The 24,665-nt window shown below is 42.4% G+C and overlaps 2 protein-coding genes and 1 non-coding gene across 52 annotated transcripts in view; all 3 read left to right on the top strand.

Annotated features, from left to right (window-relative positions):
- The window catches only part of SYNJ1 (synaptojanin 1), a 102,274-nt gene extending 81,604 nt beyond the window's left edge, over positions 1-20,670 (top strand). For 8 of the 50 annotated variants that reach the window (XM_013982571.3, XM_021070921.2, XM_084991948.1 and 5 more), the window contains 6 exons: positions 1,612-1,821; positions 2,970-3,137; positions 7,364-7,434; positions 10,408-10,516; positions 10,771-10,988; positions 17,583-20,670. In XM_013982571.3, coding sequence (XP_013838025.3) covers positions 1,612-1,821; positions 2,970-3,137; positions 7,364-7,434; positions 10,408-10,516; positions 10,771-10,988; positions 17,583-18,374 — 1,568 coding nt within the window. In that variant the 3' untranslated portion in view covers positions 18,375-20,670. Of the gene's footprint in view, positions 1-1,611; positions 1,822-2,969; positions 3,138-3,688; positions 3,728-5,627; positions 5,676-7,185; positions 7,225-7,363; positions 7,435-10,407; positions 10,517-10,770; positions 10,989-14,692; positions 14,717-17,582 lie in introns of all 50 variants that reach the window. The other 42 variants (XM_021070933.2, XM_084991969.1, XM_084991965.1 and 39 more) reach the window with 8 other exon arrangements.
- Positions 11,163-11,269, top strand: LOC146397873 (U6 spliceosomal RNA). Its single transcript, XR_014825450.1, has one exon. It is a non-coding gene; the product is annotated as a U6 spliceosomal RNA (small nuclear RNA).
- A 3,183-nt stretch (positions 20,671-23,853) lies between the features above and the next one.
- On the top strand, positions 23,854-24,168 carry LOC102160250 (small ribosomal subunit protein eS24-like). The gene has a single exon (XM_005670326.1). The coding sequence runs from the start codon at positions 23,854-23,856 to the stop codon at positions 24,166-24,168; it is 315 nt and encodes a 104-aa protein (XP_005670383.1).
- The last annotated feature ends 497 nt before the right edge of the window (positions 24,169-24,665 follow it).

The following is a 24,665-nucleotide window of genomic DNA, read 5'->3' as shown; positions in this document are numbered from 1 at the left end:
GGGGGCAGGTCATCAAAGAGAGGGTTCCCATCTTAAGACTTCCTTTGGAGTTCCCGTTGTGGCTCAGTGGTTGACAAATCCGACTAGGAACCATGAGGTTGCGGGTTCAATCCCTGGCCTTGCTCAGTGGGTTAAGGATCCAGGGTTTCTGTGAATTGTGGTCTAGGTTGCAGATGCGGCTCAGATCTGGCATTGCTGTGGCTCTGGTGTAGGCCAGCGGCTACGACTCTGGTTAGACCCCTAGCCCGGGATCTTTCGTATGCCACAGGAACAGCCCTAGAAGAGACAAAGACTTCCTTTTCTCTGTGCAGTTTAAAGAGGAGGGCAAACCACAGTTTCAGGAGAGTTGAGAAGGTTCAAGATAAAGCTCCTGAGAAGGGGTTCAGGGAAGAGCCAGCCAGGGAATTGTGCAATTGCCAGGCAGCCGTGGGAGCCCAGATGAGGCTGCAAACCACAGAGTTAATGTGGCTGCAGTCATCAGGCCCACATGGTTTTCTCTGGCAGCAGCACCCAGCAGCCCAGGTACAGTTATGGAGCAACTAGACAGCAGAATTGATACAGGTGCAATGGAAGAATATTGGGTAAGATGTAGTAGCCAAGGCGAGAAACCAGGGGGTGTGAAGACAGATGCAAAGAGGAAAAATCCCATAGGCACCAAGAGAAGAGGGATCGAAGGCCTGGATCCCGGTGAAGTCAGAAGAGGAAAGAGTAACCAAGGGCGAGGCTGAGAGGCTGGGAGGTGGTGATCAGAGAGAAGTGTGTTGGGTTTATTGTTTCAGAGGTGCTGCAGTTCCAAGGGGCATATGTGTCTGGGGTGGAGAAGACTGGCTGCAGGATTAAAACATTAGGCTGTTGATGGGTTGTCCACGTGGTCTTCATTATCACCCAGAAAGATGGGAGGACCCAACCTGCCAACTTGCTGTCTCCTTAGTCCTTGATGAGTGGGGTCAAATGACCAGAAAGATGGAGGTTGGAGATGGGGGGGGGTGTGGGGGTGAAGGTGTTCCATAGATTTTTGATGACACAGCCTGAAAGAAATAGGCCTTTTTGTTCAGGGTTGGAAGACGGAAGTTCTAGAATTGGAGTTGGGTGGCAAGGGGCACCCTGACCCCCCTTTCCAACCCTAAGGAAAGCAGAGGTGAGGTGGAGGGAGCACAGCAGACGGAGCAGTGAGGAGACTTTGGGGGAACCGTGGAAGAGCCTGTCTCCACAAGGGCGGGACCTGAGTTGAGGGCACCGGGGAGAGGACAGTTCAGTAGAATGGGAGAAACATCTGGAAGGAGACTCTGCCAGCCCTGGGACAGCTCCTCCGTGGGATACTGAAAGCCCTGGCGTCAGCCCCGCTCCAGAGCTTCGTCACCACCTTCTGGTGCCCTGAGACAACAGACCGTCGTTAATGACATTTTCTCTAAGAACATGTGCACTAGTTCCAGTTTTGTGTGTAAAAATTTTATATATGCCTGCATGCCTGATCTGTACATGCTTGCAGGGTCCTACTGTTAGCGTTGTTTATTTTATATCCTTAACCCCTTAAAGCCTAGATTGGTGAAAAGAACATTTTTTTGAGAAAGTTGTCGCGGTGGTAACTTTGGTGACCTTGCATTTGCTCAGGCGACGTGGATGACTACAGTGCCGAGGTAGAGGAAATCCTTCCCCAGCATCTCCAGCCATCTTCAAGCTCTGGCCTCGGCACATCCCCAAGTTCCTCACCCCGGACCAGTCCCTGCCAGTCACCTACAATATCAGAGGGTCCTGTGCCTTCCCTTCCCGTAAGACCAAGTCGAGCTCCGTCGAGAACGCCTGGGCACCCAGCTTCACAGAGTGTGTATTTTATTTCAAGTTGTGTATGACTTTCCCTGGCTGATACGTTTGACTTAGATGGGTAAATCGCTGATGCCTTTGGGTCTTTTCTATTTCGCTTTCATATCCAGAAGCTAAAGTATGCCATGTTTTCTTTGCATGTAAAAGAGGATACTTTGTAGACGGTTAAGCCCTAAGTGGAAAGGAAACCCATTGCTGTCCCCTGATGAGAATTTTTCTTAGTTCTTTTTCTGTGTGGCCAGCTTTGTCCTTATCATGGATGATTGTCTATCACTATAGTGAGAACCCATAACTATTTGGGCTTAACTCTATATCTGTATAGTACCTAAGTGAAAATATGAAGCCAAAAGAGACAAAACAGATTTTTTTTTTTTTTGGTCTTTTTGCCTTTTCTAGGGCCACACCTGCGGCATATGGAGGTTCCCAGGCTAGGGGTTGAATCAGAGCTGTAGCCGCAGGCCTATGCCAGAGCCACAGCTACGTGGGATCCGAGCCACGTCTGCGGCCTACAGCACAGCTCACAGCAATGCTGGATCGTTAACCCACTGAGCAAGGCCAGGGATCGAACCCGCAACCTCATGTTTCCTAGTCGGATTCATTAATCACTGAGCCACGACGGGAGCTCCTAGAACAGATTTTTTGAATTCACCTTGATAGTCACAACTCCTCCAAAGTCAGCTTTGTCTCTGGAAGTTGTTACATTACATAGTTAAGTCACTGTTCCCCGCTGACCCAGATCTTCCGAAAATGTCTTCCATCTCACAAACTTCTCCAGCTCCCCCACACTACTTCAAGAAAAGGCTTCATTCGATAAATGCAAGGTAAACTAAGGTATGGAGAGAAGAAGAGACTCCCCCCCTTTTCTTTTTCTTCTCTCTGAGGGCCAGCAGAGCGCAGGTAACTCACACAGTACTTGGCACCGCTTTGCTGGGGCCTGAAGAAGCGCAGAGAACTGGCCTTATTGCCTCCCTGGTACCGAAGGGTAACTTACTAGCAGAACTGCTGATAGTATCGATTCTGAAAATGGGCATCCTTACACTGAAGTACAAATTGAGAAAATGAGCAAAATGGAGACCATTATCATACGTATAAAGAAAGCACAATACCTTGTGCTCGTACTCATCGGGAGCCTGACCCTCTTCCCTAAGGTCCTTTTGCAGGTTCTCCTAGCGATGCTGCGCCAGCAACACAACTGCAGCAGAAGGATTCTTGCCAGCCCTTAGAACCCAAGCGGCCTCCTCCTCCCCGCCCGGTTGCTCCTCCCGCTGCTCCTCCCGCGCGTCCAGCTCCCCCGCAAAGGCCGCCTCCACCCTCAGGTAACAGGCCATTTCATCTCTGTTTTGGCTGGATTGAAAAGCCTCCTCCACTCTCTTTTAAAAGGCTGTGCATGTTTTCCAACCTCTAGCTTCTAGGTGTTAGCATTTTTCTATCACCGGTGCTCCTCCCTCAGCTTTTTGCTAAAGAACGCAGCCCATGTGACAGCACAGGGGAAAAAGATATTCCCCAGCTCGGCTCCTGTAACTTGTTCTCAGAGCTGACCTCTCGCAGGTGTGCAGGAAGCGTCTGTTTTGTTTGTGCTTTGTTGGTGTCATTGCAGTAATTTCTGTAAAATGCATAATTAGAACTGACGAACACACATGTACTTATTTACCGTAAAGTGTTGTGTATTCGCTTCAGTGTTCTTTTTAAGTAAGTATAGTGTTATGAGAAGTAATCTGCATAAAGTAATAGCTTTTCTATAGCACCACGGTAGGAATAGTTTCCACGTGCTATTTGACGTCATGAATGCTATAGTAAATCTTTAACATTTCAATTCTTTGTTTAATGTCATTTCCTTTCTGCTGCATATTCTCTTATGAACTATAAGGGGCTAGGAGTCCTGCACCTGCTAGAAAAGAATTTGGAGGTAATCATTTATGTTTGTTATAATATTTGGATCTTGGTTCATTCGTCTTTGGGGGGTTGATCCCTGTAACTGAAAGACATTCCGGGTTTGTCTGATAAAAGTTAAAATGAATGACATTTATATTCCAAGTTAAAAATAGCTCCAAACTCCCATTGTATTCCTGTTAAGTAAAAGATTAGAGCTTGGTTTTATTAGTGAATAGGATTAACAAATACTTTTACTTCCTAGATAATCCCAGTTGAATTACTCATCAAGGCCTGATACACTTTTTTTAAATAAATAGAGCCATTTCAGTAACTGGATTTAATTCCCCCAAATTGTACCAATTTCAAAAGCAATTCAGGCCCACTGAATGGAGAATGTTTCCCAAATATTTGATTATATTAGGTTGTTTTAGAGCACTGGTGCATTCCCTGGCTAGTAGCACAGAATTTCCTGGGAATGCAATTGAGAATTATAATAATTATCTGAAAGATATCTTTTATTTTGCATGGCTTTATCATAACTTGTCATAAAATTCATGTGTCATTTCTTAAAATCTAAGGACAGTTTTCCTTACTATATTTTCATAAAGGAATTCTTACTCACACGTGGGTCACTGTGTTGTCGTCAAGTGTAGGTTATTTGGTTTACATGCAAATGCTCACAAAGCTCAGTTGGAGGTATACATTTGACAAGTTTATTTAATCCAATTCTCAAGAAAGGCTGAAGCAGGTTATCACAGTTCCACAGAAGAGCTTTTACAAATCTGCTTTTAATATCATTAAGGCTCAGCGTACACGTGTAGCTGGTGTCTCTCTACTCTAGCTGTCTAATGACACTGCAGACCCACTCCCGTTTTATTGCAGATTAACTTTGCCACGTGTAGCTTTTCATCACTTTGTATAATGAAGAGCAAAATTATTTCAGCACTGCAGCTTCCACAGAACCCTGCCAGATGGAGTTCCCTCTGTGACCCAGTGGGTTAAGAACCTGACATTAGTGTTTGTGAGGATGTGGCCTCAATCCCTGGCCTCCCTCAGTGGGTTGAGTAGGCCTCAGCTGAAGCTCTGATTCAGCCCCTAGCCTGGGAACTTCCATATGCCTCAGGGGCAGCCCTAAAAAGAAATAAAAATACTACCAGATGATAAGTTTTCCATTGACTTAAAAAAACCTTTAATTTTTCCCTTTTCAAACCTGTGCTTTTATTTATAGTTTCATAATAGATTCTGTTTATCTTCTCTAATTATAAAAACAATCTGTAGAAAAATTCATTTTGAAATAAACTTGTAAAAAGTTATGCGTAGTAGCGGCTCAGTGCTTTACTTAGAAATCTGATTTAATTTTTTTAAATTGCTTCTCTTTACAATTCTTTTGTAAGCAGTGTTTGCAGCATATTTTTTTTAACCTTATAAGCCAATAGCTGCTTGAAATCATTAAGCTTAGAGAAAGTAATTGTAGTAGAGGGTTTTTTTAAATAATGCATCGAAAACCAACTTCTAAGAGACTAATACAGTCTCATAGAAATTTAAAATGAAATTGGAACTTTAAGACTGTCAAATGTTGGCACTTTCATTCATAATGATTTAACTCAATATAAAAATGAGATGTCACGAGACAAAGATTTTCATTATACATATTTTAAAATTCCCTACTGCTTAGTAATGTCAGATATGAAAAGCAAACTGCCCCCCTCCCCCTTCTACTCTGAGGAAAGGGCTAAACTCAGGTTTGGGGCAAGCATCCAAAATCACCTTGGTTTGTATTGGTAACTTTGAAGACATTTAAAGCAGTGAAAGACTTTTTTTTTTTTTTTTTTTTGCAAAAGTAAGTTTAACTCGGAAATTGTTTTGCGTGCCTGCCTTTCATTCTGTGCTGTGGGCCCTGAACAATACACAGCTTTTGTTCTTTCTCTAAAAAGGTATTGGAGGCCCTCCCAGTCCTGGGGTAGCTAGGCGAGAACTGGAAGGTAACAAGACCTTTGCATCATAGAAATGGATCCCTGGCTTTATTTCTAAATGTCAGCACCTCCAGTGTTTAAAGGCAAACTCAATCTTCTCTTGGTCCAACTGTAAACTCCCCCTTCCCCTCCTTATGTATACCTTGTAACTTTGTATTTTTCCTCTTTTCATTCTGTGTTGTGTAGTTTCTAATGGATGTCCCTTTAATTCCCCTGCAGTTCTTCTGTTGTTTTGTGCTCTGTTTTGTATATATTTAACATACATATGTAGGATGGGAAATTACTGTACCATGTTATATTAAAAAGAATGCCTTCAGAATCCTTTTCATAATAAGTAAAATGTTTAGAAACATACTAATTTTGAAATTTAAAAAAAAAAAACTAATAATGAGGAGTTCCCATTGTGGCTCAGGGCTAACGAACCCAAGTAGTTATCCTTGAGGATATGGGTTCGATCCCTGGCCTTGCTCAGTGGGTTAAGGATCCGGCGTTGCCATGAGCTATGGTGTAGGTAGCAGATATGGCTCAGATCCCATGTGGCTGTGGCATAGGCTGGCAGCTGCAGCTCCAATTCGACCCCTAGCCTGGGAATTCCCACATGCTGTGGGTGTGGCCCTAAAAAGACAAAACAAAAAAGCAAAAAAAAAACTAATAATGATATGAAACCTTACCAATTCAGGTCCAAGAATAATGTATTTTTTTGGATGATTTCAGATAACATAAATGTTTTAATGCACGATGACGCCAAACTAAGTTTGGTTAAAAAGCTGTTAAAATGAGAAGCCATTTGTTAAGATTATAGTTATTGAAAGACTGGTTTCATATAACGGTTACACTTGAGTTTCCTTTCAAACAGATGAAACCTGAGATGCTGCCATTAATAGTGTCCCCTACTCCTTGTGGCCCCCAAAGTAGTTTATTTCATTTCATCCTCTGACGGCCTGTCTCATGAGTTAGAGCCATAGTTTAACATTGACTTGCAGAAGGCAGGTACTTAGTAATAAGACGTGCCTGTCTTCCGCAGTAATCATAGGCTTTGGTATAGAAATCCGAAAGATCTCATCATAGGATTACTTTATCCGTGATGACATCTGCAGCACCAAGACCTAAAACTGCCATTAGGCACCTCTAGTGTGACTCAGAAAATGCCGTTCTGTCTGTGTGCTCCGGGGCGGTTTGTCCCCCGCACTCTGGGAAGCGGCCAACCACTCCCACATTCCCACAAGCTGACTGTGTGTCTTCAGCAGGAGAGAACTCTGTCGGGAAAGTCACCTTACGAGTGACCTTAATGATATATCAGGCTGAGGGCTGAGCCCATCCCGTAAATGTCACTGTAAATATTCTGCTTTTTCCCTTGGTGGGAATGCTACTACCCTTCCTCATTCTCCAAAGCCCGTTCTCTCGTTCCCATCTCAGGCCCCCATTTCTGCTGATAATGAAGCAGAACAGCCAGCTGATGTTATGCAATATGGCTTGATTGTTTACTTATGACTAATTTCTTTTCCTTCCTGCTTCAAAGCACCCAAAAGCCCTGGAACGACACGGAAAGATAATATAGGTAAAAACGCTTGAATTCAGCTACTTAACCTTAAAACTGGACCATGAATAGACACTTGGGATATAACATAAGTACATGGTTTCTTGTTTCTTTCTTTCTCTGAAAAACGAACATACATGGTGCGATGTCTTCATTCCAGGACGCAGCCAGCCTTCACCTCAGACAGGACTCTCGGGCCCAGGACCTGCTGGATACAGTGCAGCCAGACCGGTAGGCAACACCTCATGGGGAGCCAGGAGGTCTAAGTTCTAGGTCCCAGTTTGCTTTCTTTTTTTGTTTGTTTTTTGTCTGTTTAGGGCCGCACCTGCGGCATATGGAAGTTCCCAGGCTAGGGGTTGAATCAGAACTACAGCTGCCGGCCACAACCACAGCCACAGCCACAGCTATTGCCAGTTCCAAGCCACGTCTGCAACCTACACCACAGCTCATGGCAACACCACATCCTTAACTCACTGAGCGAGGCTTGGGATCGAATCTGCATCCTCATGGATACTAGTCAGGTCCATTACTGCTGAGCCACAATGGGAATTCCCAGTCCCAGTTTGCTTCTGATCAGTTGTGTTATCTTGGAGAAATCAGGGGACTCATCAAGGCCCCAGTTTCCTCGGCTCTAAAGTGGGAGAATTGCAGAGTTCCCCTTGTGGCTCAGTGGGCTAAGAACCCGACTAGAATCCATGAGGATGTGGCTTCAGTCACTGGCCTCGCTCAGTGGGTTAAGGATATAGTGTTTCCGTGAGCTGCAGCATAGGTCACAGATGCAGCTCAGATCCGGTGTTGCTATGGCTGTGGTGTAGGCCGGCAGCTGCAGCTCCATTTGGACCCTTAGCCTGGGAACTTCCATATGCCACAGGTATGGCCCTAAAAAGAAAAAAAAATAATAATAATAAGTAAAGTGGGGGAATTGCACTTAATACTCTCCAAGGCACCTTTCTTTCAGCTGGAACAGTATTGTAACATCCTCTTCAAAAGTAACTATAAACATACTTCATTATTTGAATAAAAGTGATACAGTTAAGTAATTATGGTCACTAAATAAATATCTTTGAATCTCTTAGAGTATGAAGAAATGGTGTATTGGGGCAACTTTTTCTGATATTTTCTGAGTTATTAATGAGGTAAAGTCATTCTTCAGTCAGAGGATTTAAAATTTGATTTCAGAAACACCAAAATGATTTTAAAGGTATTAAAAAGCAGGAGAGCAGATGGCATTGCAAGGCTTTTCCCTACATTGTGCAGCTATGGTTTTCTGCATATTTATCAGTGTTCTCTTTTACACAGCATTATTCCATTATTTGCCCAAGTGAAATGTTTCTCCAAGATAGAAAGAGTAATTTAAAGAAAAAGGAAAAAAAGAAAGAAAGCAGGAGTTCCCATTGTGGTTCAGCGGGTTAAGAACCAGCTACTACTATTCTCTCCCTGACCTTGCTCAGTGGGTTAAGAATCCAGCATTGCTGCAAGCTGTGGCATAGTTCTTAGATGAGGCTCAGATCCTGTGTTGCTGTGGCTGTGGCATAGGCCCGGCAGCTGCAGCTCCAATTTGACCCCTAGCCTGGGAACCTCTACATGCCATGGGAGTGGCCCTAAAAAAAAAATAAAGGAAGGAAGGAGAAGCCAGTATTAGTGACCAGGGCTTGTCTAGCAGAGCCAAGGACTGTTGAGAGGCCTTGAGCTGCACCATGGGAACTGTTACTGTAACTAGAAATTAAGAAACTTCTGCTAACGAAACTACTTCTGATTTCTAAGAAATTCTCATAAAATTTCTAAGATAGAAATATTTTGTTTTTTTCTCTTGTAGCTTTCTATTTAACATCCACGCTAAAGGCCCTTTTATATATACATTATCCTCCAAAGAAAAACGTGGGTGGAATATACTTAGGATAGCCGTTGCCCACTCTCCTGTTTTTCAAAAAAGGGAGAATTGCTACCCACTGACTCTACCACTTCCCACAAAGCACTTTCTTTATTTTAATACTGTAAGAATAAGGGAGGAAAGTCACACTTTTGTGAGATGGCATTCGTAACTTTTGCTTAAAATAAATTGGGGCAGGGGGCTTAAAGCAACATCAGCAAACTTGTGAAAATAGAAAAGACATTTTTCGCAAGTGTATCTTCCAATATATTTTATTTTATTTTATTTGTCTTTTTAGGGCCACACCTGTGGCATATGGAAGTTCCCAGGCTAGGGGTCGAATCAGAGCTGCAGCTGCTGGCCTACCCCACAGCCACAGCAATATCAGATCCGAGCTGAGCCTATGACCTACACCACAGTGCACAGCAACACTGGATCCTTAACCCATTGAGCGAGGCCAGGGATCAAACCTGTGTCCTAGTGGATATTAGGTTTGTTACCACTGAGCCACAATGGGAGCTCTGCGATATATTTATTTTAGCATATTGAGTTTTTATCTCTGTGTTTTCAAGCAAACAAACAACAAGAACTACCACCTCAATGTGGTTTTTGGAAGCCTCTTAGTTGCACAGTGTCTGTCTCTCTCCATCGGCCCATGACTTTTAATACCATCCCCGTCTCCCCTTAAGGCAGCTGCTTAGAAGAGCTCAGGCCCAGCAGCTGGTCAGACCTGAGTCTGGCTCCTGGCTTTATTTTCTGGCTCTGTGGTGTTGAGAAAGTTGTATGCATTTCTTCATCTCCATTTAAAATGGAGATGATAAAATAATACCTACCTACTCTGGGGCTCTTTATAAGATGAAATGGAAATGTCTACACAGCACCCGGCACAGAGTAAATAGTGAAGAATAAAAAGAAGACTTTTGGAGTTCCCATCTTGGCTCAGTGGTTAACGAATCCGACTAGGAACCACGAGGTTGCGGGCTCGATCCCTGGCCTGGCTCAGTGGGTTAAGGATCCGGTGTTGAGGTCAGCTGCGGTGAAGGTTGAAGACTCGGCTCAGATCTGGCGTTGCTGTGGCTCTGGCTCAGCGTAAGCCTGAGGCTACAGCTCATATTGGACCCCTAGCCTGGGAACGTCCATATGCCACGGGGGTGGCCCTAAAAAGACAAAAAAAGAAAAAAGGAAGACTTTTAAAACTTAGGACTCTGGCTATAAAAAGAGAGCAATGCAAATGACAAGAAACTGAGAAAGAGATGCAGAACAGATACTGTCACCCAAGTCCCCTCTGTTAAAAGTAAGTCAATGTCTCCGAGGTTACGTTTCCCATTTTTCAGATGATTCCGCCCCGTGCTGGAGTGATCAGCGCCCCCCAGAGCCACGCTCGGGTGTCCGCTGGGAGACTGACACCTGAAAGCCAGAGCAAACCTGCGGAAGCACTGAAAGGTGGGCGCCGCGGGAGCGGCCGCCGTTCCCCTTCTGTATTCTTCCCTTTCCCTTCTCTTTTTCTTCTCCCACAGTCTCGCCCTTTATACAACTTCAACTAGGGACACCCTTCTTTCCCTCTTCACCCCACAAAAACGGAGGCTGCTGGGGCCGGGGGCGGGGCAAGGACTAGCATCCTTTCACATTTCACTCAAGCAAGGATAACACGAGGTTTTCTAGAAAAGACCTGACATCTGGAAATCGGACTTCTTTAGGGCCAGCCCTGCTTCCCGAACCACTGAAGCCTCAGGCTGCCCTTCCGGTGCAGCCTTCCCTGCCCCCCGCCGTTCAAAAGATGCAGGAGCCTCTTGTCCCCGTGGCAGCGCCCCTGCCTCCGTCCGCCCCGCAGCCCAGCCTGGAAACCCCGCCACAGCCGCCCCCCCGGAGCAGGTCGTCACACAGCTTGCCGGCCGATCCCCCGGCCCAACCGCAGGTAAGCCCTGCCAGCAAGCGGGTCATCCGGATGCCTCGGTGGCCGGTTTTGTTTGGTCGGCCTTTGTTGTGCTGGGTCTGTTTTTCTCTTTTTATTGAAGCCTGTGTGAAGCCTTTGGTCGAGTCTGTGAACAGACTTATTTTAATCATTAGCTTAAGAAATAAAGCAATGCGAGGGCTCCCTTGGGCAGCGCGTAGGCTAAAATCGGAACGATGCAGAAAAGATGAGCATGGCCCCTGCGCCAGGATGACACACAGATTTGTGAAGCGTTTCATGTTTTTGATCATCTATATGGGAAAAGGACCTGAAAAAGAATGAGGTGCGTGTGTGTGACTGAATCACTTTGTGCCACAGCAGAAATGATCACAACCTTGTCAATCACTAGACGGCCGTAAACTTCAAAAGTGAGAGAAAGAAAGAAGTGCATTCTTTTTATTTTGCCTTCTGGTGGCAATAGCATCATTTAAAAATTTAAGACTTTTTTTAGTTTTTTTATTGAAGTATATTTAATTTGGATTTTTGTACTCACTTCTAGTAAATGTAAATGTTCTAGTTTTATGCTAGTTTCTGGTGTAAAATGTTAAGCTAACTAACACCAAAGAGTATTCTGTAATTTTCAGTTCAGAAAATTGAGGGTGCTGAAGATGTATAATAGTTGTAGAAATTCTTCAAGGAATGAATGTTCATTACTTTCTCTCTTCCAATCCACTTTTAGTGCATGAATTTCTCTCCTCATTTTCTTGTGAGATGTGTTATTATTGTTGTTGTTGTTGTTGTTTATGTAATTGGAGAGCAAAAAACTTTCAAAGTAGCCATCTTGGAGCCTAGTATTACTATTTTAGGACAGAAAGTGATCATGAATTTCATCGTGAAAGTGAATTCTAATTCCTAAAACTTTCTAAATGTTTAAGTATTGAAAGTAGATATGGTACGCTTCACAACTTTTTTTTTTTTTTTGTCTTTTTTTTGCCATTTCTTGGGCCGCTCCCGCAGCATATGGAGGTTCCCAGGCTAGGGGTCTAATCGGAGCTGTAGCCGCCGGCCTAGCCAGAGTCGCAGCAACGCGGGATCCGAGCCTCATCTGCGACCTACACCACAGCTCACGGCAATGCTGGATCCTTAACCCACGGAGCGAGGCCAGGGATGGAACCCCCAACCTCATGGTTCCTAGTCGGATTTGTTAACCACTGAGCCACAGCAGGAACTCCTGAACAGCTCCTGAAAGCACAAACGGTCAAGTAGGATTGCAGTTTTCAGTAAAAAGTCCTCTTGTGACACACAAGTCTTACAGGATGACTGTTCCAGTGACTGCCATGTCTGACTTTCTTAGGTCCTTGTCCTGTGTCTGGATTTCTGATTTTCATAGGAATGGACCTGGTGATTTGGCGATAGACAGCAAGCATGTGCTTTGTGGCTGGCTTAGCAGATTATGTTCTTGACTCTTTTGACTCTTGTATTCTGTCCATCAAAACTATGAAAGATGTATGTTTTAGATCTGTTCTTTGCTTCAGTCTTTTTTGGGCTGCACCCCCGGCATATAGAGGTTCCAAGGCAAGGGGTCAAATCAGAGCTATAGCTGCCAGCCTACACCATAGCCACAGCAATGCTGGATCCAAGCCACCTCTGCAACCTACATCACAGCTCACGGCAATGCCGGATCCTTAACCCACTGAGCAAGGCCAGGGATCGAACTCACAACCTCATGGTTCCTGGTCGGATTTGTTTCCACTGCGCCACGTCGGGAACTCCTGCCTCAGTCATTGATGTCAGAATTCCTCTGCCCATTTTATACACACACACACTTCTTTTTTTGCGGGGGCGGAGGTCTTGTTTGTGTGTAGACTCTCTTTGTGAAAGATCGCAAAAATGGTTAGTTTCCTCCTGGAAGCTTATAGCACTGAGGGGCCAGAAGGAAGGGGAAGCATTTTTGTACTTTTTGAATTTTGAACCATAAGAATCATGCCCGTTCAAAAAATTATAAACATTTAAAATTTTAAAAACTTTCTGTGGTAGCCGTAAGTCGAAAAGGATGAAATACACGACCTTTGATATTCTGGTAACATGAAATAATCTTATAATTGAATGCTTAGTAATTTTGATAAGTCTTTACTAATTCTGCCAAAAATTTACAAGGCATTTAAAACATAAAACCACACATGACCCAGCCTTACTTTTTATTACTATTTAAATGTTCTTTCACTCTATATTCTGTCTAGAAAAGATTCTCTTAATTCAAAAGGTTCCATAACATGTTATGTATCCTTTACAAAGTGTAAAAATGCCTCACTGACCTGACTTCCATCATCTTAGTTATCTGATCATCAGCTAAAAACCAGAAGTCAGGAATCCAGTAGGGGGTAAATGGAATCTGGAATCGCATCATGGCTGTAGGATTGATGTGATTATTAGCTGACAATTAGGGAAGAGACCAGTAGAAAAGCTCAGCATTCTGGGTCTGCTTAATACCATCTCTCTGCATCTTAGCATAAACCCATTCCTACTTCCTAAGTAGTTTCAAAGCTGCTGATACCTGTAACCCTAAGATCACCAAGAAAGTATTAAATTCAGGGGTCTCATGTTTCGTAGGCAAGAAACTCTTAACGATACTTAATGTATCTTAGAACGGTGTCTCTCTTCAGTTGTCAAAGTCAGTTTCGGTATTTTTAAATAAGGTAAGCTTTAAATATTAGGGAAGATGTGCTCAAACTGTTTCTTGAGACTACTGTAACTTTTAAAAGCACTGTTACAGAAAGATTATGATTTCATTTTTAAACAACGAAAAAAGGATCCAGTTTTTTGCTTTGTTTTACCTTCCAACTAATAAAGTGAATTAATGATAGTATCACCCTTCAAAAAATTTGAGTAATGTAGACTAAGCCCGGATCCTGAACATTTGTTAAAAAAACTAATTTTCACCTTTTTGCAAAGTGATGCTATTTTCTTTAATGATGATAAAGCCATAGGCTACCTTAAGGCCATGTCCTACTCTTCTTGGGCCTTCAGAACAAAATACCATAAACTGAGTGGCTCAAACAGTAGAAATTTGTTCTCTCATAGCTCTGGAGGCTGGACGTCCAAGATCAGGATGCCAAGGTAGTTGGGTTCTGGTGACAGCTCTTTTCCTGGCTTGCAGACAGCTGCCCTTCTGCTGCGTGTTCACATGGCCTGTCCTTGGTGCTTGCACGAGAAGAAAAAGAGCAAGAGAGCAAGCCGCTGGCCTGTCTCCTCCTGAGGCTGCTAATCCCATCATGAGGGCCTCACCTCATCTAACCCCAGTTACCTCCCAAAGGCCACATCTCCAAATGCCATCACATTGGGGGTTAGGGCTTCAACACAGCAGTTCTGGGGGGACACAAACATTTCATCCAAAACAGTCTGCTTAAAATAGTTTAGAGCGCCAAAAACCTATTTAGCATATTGTTTTGGGGACGACCGCTTTGAACCAGTTAGTAATCAGCCTCAGAGAAAACTAAAGTTTGAGCTCTAATTTACCCATGTATTGTTCATTGGAAATGACAGAAGAAGTTGGAATTATCTCTTGATCTTATGCTGTGACCCGTAAATACCACTGCTTTTGGATTTTGTGTGTAATGTAGAACTAAATGTAATATAATATATTGAAGATTGAATTGTTAGGGTTGCCGGTTGGTCTCAGATTATCCTCCTAACTCTTTCCTTTGATGTCTGTGTTCCCTTTCTCAAAGCAGGAGCAACCATCAGGGTAACAGGTATTGGATAATTTCTCAATCTTGTATGTGCTTCTCATCTGTCTTAGCACATTAGATGTATGAATCTTTTGCTTCATACATCTAAAGTTTCACTCATTTTAAAACCACGTGTCCACATTAATAAATTCTGTTATCATACCATAGTAGAGACTGCTGTTTTTCTTAGTACTTTGAATTTTTAGGAACCGTTTTAGTTGTTCTTGCTAATGCTTTCCCTTTTTTTTTTTTTTTTTTGGCTTTGTTTCTTACAAAAATTAACAAAACTAAAAAATGTCACTTCAAGAAGGTAAGCTTTAGGCATACAAAAGTCTGGCGAAATCAAATTGGTTCTTGTTTTTAACAATGGCACAATTAAATAAATACAGATTTAACTTTTATTCTTAGATGTCTTTGGGGAAATTTTAAAAAAATAATTTTAGTAGCAAGACTCTTTTTGCTAAGGCAGAATTGATGATTTACAAAGATACAAGTTAACATTGTAACAAGATTATAAGAGGCCTTCCAACACCCTTCTCTGTAAAAATACCATCGTCATTAATATCATCATCACAAATCCTGCTTTATGAGTTAGTTCTAATGTCATGAAGGATGGTGTGGCTCTCATTCTAATTTCAAGTCTGATTGGGCAAAATGATCTTGTTTCTAGCAAATTACCTTGAAATTATTTTGAAAGAAAAAAGTTTAGTATATGAAAATAAAGCTATTTCAATGTGTAACATTTATTTGGCAAGAGCCTACTCTTCTAAGCTGTGCGGAACATAAACTTCTCACCTATAATGTCTGTGTTGTGAACTCTTCTTTCTACCACGGGAAAACTGGGTCCCAGACCCAATCGAGTCCTTCGCTTTTGGTATGTGAATCATAAATAATCCAGACATTATTGGTAATATAGAGTTAATTACAATGTTATAATGTCCATTAACACATTTGTCTTAAGTACCTTTCCTCATATGGGTCTGCTTCCCTTCCGTACACTTAGAATGTAATTCAGAGTCTGTGACGTGTTTATTCTTCAATTTTGTACAAATTTATTGTTCATATTAAGTTTGAAGAAAAACATATTTGTTTCCTCAATTATGAAGTATGTTTTAGATCACTCTGAAAACAGATACCAGACAGAGGGCGATTCACTTAGGAGGTTATCTACACCAGTTCCTTTGGCAAATGAACAGCCTTCCCTATTCCTAAGCACCAAGTTACTGCTTCAAGATGCAATTGTATTTGTTTCATTGGGACTGCTGCTCTCTTTTCCAGCGTATCTCATGAATGTTTAGCTATTTGCTTTTTTTTTTTTTTTTTTTTTTTTTTTGACTGTGCCCATAACATAAGGAAGTTCCTGGGCTAGGGATCAAATGCAAGCAACAGCTGTGGCAACGCCAGATCCTTAACCCACTGTACCACAGTGGGAACTCCATTTAGTTATTTGCTTTAACAACTACCTAAGTGCATTTTGGATAGTGCTCCATTTTTTTACCTCGTAAGTCTTGAGCTAAAATTCTCCTTCCCCTGTCCTTATCCAAGGTTTATTTTCTTCCTCTTAATTTGGCAGAGGTATCCAAGTCACCCATCTACTTTTAATAATTATGCAGAGGTGTGTTTTTTTTTTTAATTAAAATGAAGTACCTGATGAGCTAATTGTCTCATTGAGGTCAAGATCACAGTTCTGTTTCCCATAAGAACAGTTGGCTTTTCTCAGTCCCACAGCCGTGCTCCGCTTCAGCCGGCTTCCTTGTGAAAGAGGCACAGAGTGAAGTAATTTTGATCCCTCCTCTTACCAGTAACAGTTCACAGCCAACTCTGTCACATGGAAAGAACTGGGTACCCTCTGCGCACAGCTTCATGTTGGTTTAAGAATTGATAGACGAAATAGAAAATGGGATTCCCCCCCACACACCCTGCCCACACCACACACACACACACACACACACACACCCAAGTTGTAAACAATCGCTGCATTTAGTGGTCAACAAATTCTGTTTGGGAGCATGTTTCGATGAGGGAAGGTCCATGGAGGAATATTGTCACATTATTCACAGAGGTGATTCTGTAAAGAAGAACTTTACATTAAAAGGCAAAGAATGCTTTGAAAATTTATTTTTCCAAGTAGAAAAGGAAAAGATGCATGGTCTTCAGCTTATGAATGCAATTATGGTAACAAAACTAACTTTCATCCATAAAGTTGAATTTCCAAAGTCATAGTAACTCTAAATGAAAATATATTTAAATGAACAGAGATGCCACATCATCATCATAGATGGGTGTTGGAAGTTAATTTCTAGAGATTCAGCGTAAGTTCTGAATATGGGTTTCTTTTTTTTTTTTTTTTGGCCATGCCTCAGCATGTGGAGTTCCCAGGCCAGGGGTCAGATCCGAGCTGCAGTTGCAACCTCCACCGCAGCTGCAGCAACACTGGGTCCTTAACGCACTGTGCCAGGCTGGGCACTGAACCTGCATCCCAGTGCTCCTAAGACGCCACTGATCCTGTTGAGCCACAGCAGGAGCTCCTGGGTATTGGGTGTCTTCAGTTCGTGTGAACGTCTGATAGAACGGGGCTGAGCAAAACCCATTTGCTAACTCTGTACAGTTCTCCACGCCACCATATCCATACTTGCATGGATGAAATAAGCTCTACTCATTACAAGGACTTACTGAGCCGGGTGTTTTTTAAAAATACAATTTCAGCTGTTGTATCTTACTTAAACCACCAGAGTAACAGACTCAATATACAAAGCTTTTTTTTTTTTTCTAAATTTGTATGCGTGCCCCCCTCCATGAAAAGTAATTGAGACAGGAAGCATAGGGGGTATTCAAAGTAAATAGAATACTTTTTGGTTTTTTTCTGATTATTCAGTGCTCTCTTTTCCAGGTAAAAACAAACGGAGTCTCCGCCGTCAGACTGGACTCGCCATTAAAGAGTGACCCGTTTGAAGACCTGTCGTTGAATCTGCTTACTGTATTAAAGGATCAGTTCCCTGTTCAAACCCCAGACCCAGAGGGGTTGATTCCGTTGCCTTGCGCAACCCCAGGCAACACGAATACTTTGAGTTCTGCAAGCTGCATGCCGACAATGCCTCCAATTCCAGCCCGGAGTAAATCCCAGGAAAACACACGCTGTTCGCCAAACCCATTCGTCACGAGCTCGAGCGGCACAAACCCTTTCACCGACAGGACTGCCGCTCCCGGAAACCCCTTTAGAGCTGGGTCTCAAGAATCAGAGGCAACTTCATGGTTCTCCCAAGAACAGCCTGTTGCTCAGAGTCCTTTCCCTTCTCTGAAGCCTCTTGGTGAGATCAAGCCTGCATCGTCGCTGGAGGGCTTTAAGGACAGTTTTGACCCGAAGGGCCCGCCCGCAGTCAAAGTCAGCAACCCCAGAGGCTGGGTGACCTTCGAGGAAGAAGAGGACTTTGGTGTGGCAGGGAGGTCAAGGCCCACTGGTCCAGACTCGCGGGGTCATCAGCCGAGTTCGTCCTCTGGCTCCAAGGTGAGCTTCGGTGATGACTGGACTCCAGGTACCGATGTTGCTTTCTGTGTGTTGCCCACGAGAAGACCTCCTCCTCCGCCCGTCCCCCTGCACCCACCCGGCGCCCCCGCTCCAGCACAGCCTTTCACGGCCTTGGCGTCTAAGGCATCACCCGAGCTAGATTTGACAGAAAGATAATGTTTCGGCCGAGTAGAGCCAAATGAATGGGGCATTCGTTCTTCATTATGTGCAATAAGTCCTTGTAAAGTGCACTGCTGTTGTCATTGAAATACCACTATTTAATGTGTACAGAGTTGGACTATGTGTATATTGGAAATAAGGAAAAATCCTTCTCGTTATTGACTGGAAGTTCGGCGTGTTTCTGTTTGGATAAGAGAGATTAGAAGCCATAAAAAGTGCTCGAAACTACTTTAGAAAATAGTCCTTATTCAGAAACTCTTTGTTAGTCTCCTTTAAAGAATCTCAAAAAGCCCAAACAGCTTCTAGCTGACATGACTGCCAGCCCTTTCGTACTTGTCAACAATTGGTGTTTATAAGTATTTACCAAAGAGCTGTCAAAGTTATACTGGAACAGAATTTAAAAAGACCTTTTTTTAAGTGTATATCCACACACACACACACACATATACAAATACACACACTTACATATTGGTAAAATCCATAATTTAAATTATAGGGTATAAGTCAGACCAAGTTTTTATTTAGAAGTTCTATCAGAGTTCTTTTTTCAGTATTTCATTATCAAAAGGATGGCTAAAAATGAAATTTGGACATCTTCTTACTTTTCTTTCCAAAACTAGAATGATCCCAATACAGAACCGGATTTTGCCACCATTCCACACCCGCCCCTCCAACACACACCCTTGTCACTTCCCACTCCAGCGCCTCTGCATGCTTTTCTGTGGGACGAGCTTCTTGCAGCAGCTGGACGCTGCAGATTGTGCGATCAGTGTCATGTGGACAGACACTCCAGCTCTTTCAAAAAAGCCTGCTGGGAGTTCCCTGGTAGCCTAGCTGTTAAAGACCGAGCATTGTCACTGTTGTGGCACAGGTCACTGCTGAGGTTCAGGTTCGATCCCTGGCCTGCGAACTTCTACATGCCATGGGCATAGCCAAAAAAAATAGGCAAGCTGGCCTTAGGTCTCAGGAAGGCACAGGCCACCCAGCTCGGTGAGAACCATTAGAGCTAAATGTACATTAACATGTCTGCCCACGGCCGGCCGTCCCACACTTTTGGATTCGCTGCTTCCCACTCAGGAACCCCATCCTCTGGGTGCCCTGAATTGGAATCTACCCAGTGCGTGTTCTCTCTCCCCTCTCCCGAGGCTATGACATGTCTGTGATGCTGCTTTAGGTTTTCAGAGGTTACCCCCCCCAACTAGCTGTGGAATCGTCTCCTGCACTGCCAACATGCAGCTGATCCTGCTTTGATTAATTTTGTGAAGACGTACACAGAATTTATACAGAATGGAGACTTTTGATATCATTAAATCATCCCAATCAGAAAACTCCTTGAGCAGTGGTTCTTTTGTTGTCAGTGTAGGTTGAAATCACCTTTACCCATCAAGACTTATGTTTTTTATACATAGACTTGTGTGTGTCCACCTACCTTCCATCGTCCACATTTAACCTTGAAAGATGTGCATTGGGGAATATCAGAAAATTGAGTTCATGGCCAAGAAGATGTAAAATGTAAAAAGCACAGCAAAACTGCATCGTACTTAACCACATCAAGCAAATCTATTAGGAAAAAAAGCACTTTTCTAAATGCTCAAATGTTACCAGAATACTATATTTATATAAGTAATCCTCTCTCTATTAACAGCCAGGATTTGCTGTTAGAAATAACTCTTGTGAGTTTTATAGTGTGCTTTTTGGGGGTTCTAATCATTTCAGCAGTAGTATATTTTAAACAGCAGTATTACTATAAGCAGTGTGCTTCAAAATGTGAATTAACTTGTTGAAACTGTGGTTTTAACATCTATGTGATTTGTGTATAAGGCATTTGCTTTCCATTAGCAAAATACTTCATTATAAAGTTCACTAGTGCAGATTGCAATTCCATGAGCAATGTTTCCTATTGAATATCAGCTACTGTCTAAAATAAACATATCATGCAGCAGCTCAGCCTTTATCAGGAAATTCTCTGGGGCAAGTTGCTGAAAAAGTGCACAAAGTTATGAAAGGCGTAAAGGTATGCTGCCGATAACTAGCCATTATTCTATGTGTTATTAAAATATTTGCCAGTTCTGTTAAAAGCAGAGGAGAAATTAGACACTAAGGATCTCTTTGTGAATTCTTTGTTCTCTAGATTGCTGTTTATATGTAAGAATTTTATTGCTTATGTGGCATACAATATTTATAACTATATACTTTATAGAAGTACAGTATGAAAGTCAGTGGTATATAAACACTGTATATATCCTGTGAAATGTGCTCTCGTACGAAATAAATATACCTGTCATTACGTTGACTACTTTGCTCAAAAGGAAGGAATTTTTCTCAGCCATTTAAGTTGACATTTGGGGATTAACGCTTACTATCAAATCAAGTATATTAATTCAAGATCTTATCTTCATCTATTTCACTTCTCTACAGAATACGTGGGATAAAAGTAAGAAGAAAGCTATTCTGAGATTACTCACCATCATTAAGAAGCCTTGCACTTAGTCTGTGAGTGGGGGCCTCATTCCAAATTTCGCTGGCTTGAAAAGAACACATGAGGCGCGAATAATGGTTTTCTACCCCCAGCAAGAGAAATAGCAGGAGCAGAGGGGAAACAGGCACATGAATAGCCAGACTAAAGGAGAGACTACCAGAGTTCCCTGGTGGCCTCGTGGTTAGGGAGTTGGTATTGTCTGCTATGGCTTGGGTCTGATCCCTAGCCAGGGAATTATTGTACATTGCAAGCACAACTTGCCCTCCCCACCCCCCAAAAAAAAGAAAAAAAAGAAGAGACTACCTTAAAAGACCCAAAGTAAGAGATCAGTAGTTCCTGTGAGTATTGCCTTTTTTTTTTTTTCAGATTGCTATTCAAAACCATAACCTTGATTATTCAATAGTTCAGTTTTAGTCGTTAACCTCAGATTAAGAAGTCACAGATAAGGATAACAGGCTTTGTAAAAAACTTTTTATTTAAAGATAATTGTAGATTGTATGCAGTGAAATCATAGGCTTTGTAAAAAAAACTTTTTATTTAAAGATAATTGTAGATTTGTGGTAAGAAATACTAGAGAGAGATCCATGTACCCTTTCCTATTTTCTTCAGTGGTAACATTTTGCAAAACTATAGTAAGGCTGCAGATAGGACACTGATACTGATGCAGCATGTTCCCATCACCAAGGATCTTCATGTTGCCCTTTTCTCTCTTCCCTGCCATCTCATGCCCCTCTCCTGTGTCCTTAACTTCTGGCAACCACTAGTCCCCATTTCTCTAATTTTGCCACTTCAAGAATGTTACATAAATGGAATCATATATTATGCAACCTTTTGGCATTGACTTTTTTAAGCTTGGCATAATTCTGGGGAGATTCATCTAGATTGCATGTATAGTTTGTTTCTTCTTATTGCTACATAGTATTCTACAGTATAGACAGACCACAACTGGCTTAACCATTTACCCATTATTGGAGGACATCTGGGTTGTTCCCAATTTAGGGCTATTGTAAATGAAGCTGCTATGAACATTCATCTCAGGTCTGTTTGGTTTTTTGTTTTTGTTTTTTTTTTTTTTTTTTGCTTTTTAGGGCCACTCCCACAGCACATGGAGGTTCCCAGGCTAGGAGTCGAATCAGAGCTGTAGCTGCCGGCCTACACCACAGCCACAGCAAAGCAGGATCCAAACTGCATCTGCGACCTACATCACCACAGCTCACGGCCACACCAGAGATCAAACCCACAACCTCATGGCTACTAGTTGGATTCATTTCCACTGAGCCACTGTGGGAACTCCCTCATCTCAGGTTTCTATGTGAACAGAAATTCTCGTTTCTTGGGGATAAATGCCCAGGAGGACAAGTGGGTCACAGGGTAGTTGCATGCTTGGATATTTTTTTTTAAACTGCCAAACTCTATTTTAGAATGACAGTTTTACATTCCCATCAGCAATTTATGAGTGATCCAGTTCCTCTGCATCCTTGCCTGCATTTGCTGTTGTTACTTTAAAAAAAAAAAAAAAAATTATTTTTTTGGCTGTGCCCACAGATGCAGAAGTCCTGAGGCCAAGAATTGAACCCATGCTACAGCAGTGACAATGCCAGATCCTTAACTCACTGAGCCACCAGGGAATTCCTCTTGTCACTATATTTTAGCCAGTTTAGTAGTGAATATTTCATTGTGACTTTAATTTGTGCTTCCTAGTGATGGTGAACATATTTTAATGTGCTGATTTGTCATCTAATGTCTTCGTTACTGAAATATATATTTGTGTCCTTTGCCCATTTTCTAAATATTGTCTTTTTTTTTTAACTGATGTGTTTTTGAGGGTTCTTTATATAATATTCTAGATACTTCACCTTTGTTGGATATGTGGTTTGCAATTATTTCTCCCTGTCAGCCTCTCCACATGATCTGTATCCAGAGCCTGAGCCCTGCATGTCCACAGACTACAGCATAAGTGATTAACACAGGAAAACCAAACTCACAAAACAATGATGCATAAATCAAAACATCAATTTATTACTGTTAGAAAAATAGGTCTGACAACATCAAGATTAGCAAGCATGTGGAAAAATGGAAATTCATGCACTGTTGGTAAGAGGGCAAATTAGCACATCAGTTCTAAAGAGCAATTTAACAATGTCCAGTAAAAGTTCATATATTCTATCACAAGAAATTTGATTTGGAAGTTCCTGTTGTGGCTCAGCAGTAACGAGCCCAACTGGTATCCATGAGGATGCAGGTTCGATCCCTGGCCCCATTCAGTGGGTTAAAGGATCTGGCATTGCGTGAGCTGTGGTGTAGGCCAGCAGCTCCATTTCAACCCCTAGTCCGGGAACTTCCATATGCTACACATGCATCCCTAAAAATCAGGAAAAGAAAAATTTTTTTGATTTGGAGAGAATTCTAGGACACATGAACCAAGACATGCATTGTTTGTAACAGTGAAAACTAGAAATAAACTAACCATCAAGGGGGGAATGGAGTGACATGACTATACGGTAGAATAGTATACAGCACTGAAAAAGTGAATGACATATTAGTGAATCTCATTGTGGAGCCATAAAGCAAGTTACAAAACAATACAGTGTGACAGCAGTTATATAAAATTTAAAACATTCAGGAGTTCCTGTTGTGGCTCAGCAGTGACAAATCTAACTAGTATCCATAAGGACGAGGGTTTGATCCCTGACCTCACTCAGTGGGTTAAGGATCCACTGTTGCTATGAGCTGCGGTGTAGGTGGAAGACAAGGCTCAGATCTGGTGGTACTGTGACTGTGGTATCAGCCAGCAGCTGTAGCGCCAATTTGACCCCTAGCCTGGGAAGCTCCATATGCCGAAGGAAAAGTGCCCTCCCCACCTCCCCTAAAAAAAAGCAAAATGATATTCTCTATTCTTCAGGGCTACATACCCATGTTAACGTTATTTAAAAAATTTTTTTTCAATAGAGTAAAAATTTGCTCTTTTCCTCCCTGGCTACCTGATATCCAGCAGCCATGGCAAATGGCCCATTAATTATCTGGACCAGAGTGTTCATCGCAGTGGTTTGCTTCAACGGATACAAATGGTCATGGGATGCCCTTTATCCTAGAAAGGCAACAGTACCTATAATATTTACAGACAATAAGCAAAGTACTCAAGACCCCACATTTGTCAGCTTTGGCTTCAAATTCAGAACCCATTTGGGTGGTGACAAGACAACAGGGTTTTTCATAATCTATAATCATGTAAACCACACCGAGAAAAAGCTGCACACCAAACTTGCAAGATATGACCCGTATGAGAAGAAAAAGACCTTACGAGAACACTGACAAGAACACAACCAAAGAATAATGTTAAGAGGAACTCAAGGGCAAATATCGGTGCTGACAAAAATTAAAGATGGTTAACCGCCTCATCTGGGGCACTTTGGCAGATTTCCCACCAGAGATGCTGTTCGTAAACTACATATTTAAACAAAACTGGATCGCCAATACAAACATGGCTTTTCTATACTTTTCATTTTATATTATTAAAAATTATACCCCGAGACCTTGTAATACACGTTTGTGGATAAACAGTCACACTACCCAGAAGGCACCTGTAAACCAAGTTTGAAGCAGGCATGATGGATAAAGAACTGGATTCAGAAGAAATGGGGATAATCTAATAGCCAGTGGTCAGGAGCTAAGAGAGACATGTGTCAATCTGATCAGTGCTGCATGTTGCAGGGTCTCCATGGTCCCTGCCTCAACAGTACTAGAGGTGAAAACACATCCCTCCCTGGATGCCATACCCCTTCTGGCCATTACCAGCCTAATGGTATTCA

The sequence above is a fragment of the Sus scrofa genome, chromosome 13 (genome assembly GCF_054392235.1).
Source record: "Sus scrofa isolate SSC_HxYL_T2T_F1_AM1 chromosome 13, Sscrofa_HxYL_maternal_Yorkshire_Landrace_v2.0, whole genome shotgun sequence".
Lineage (NCBI taxonomy): Eukaryota > Metazoa > Chordata > Mammalia > Artiodactyla > Suidae > Sus > Sus scrofa.
The sequence above is the reverse complement of the archived record's forward strand: the minus strand, read 5'-3'. Positions and strand labels throughout refer to the sequence as shown.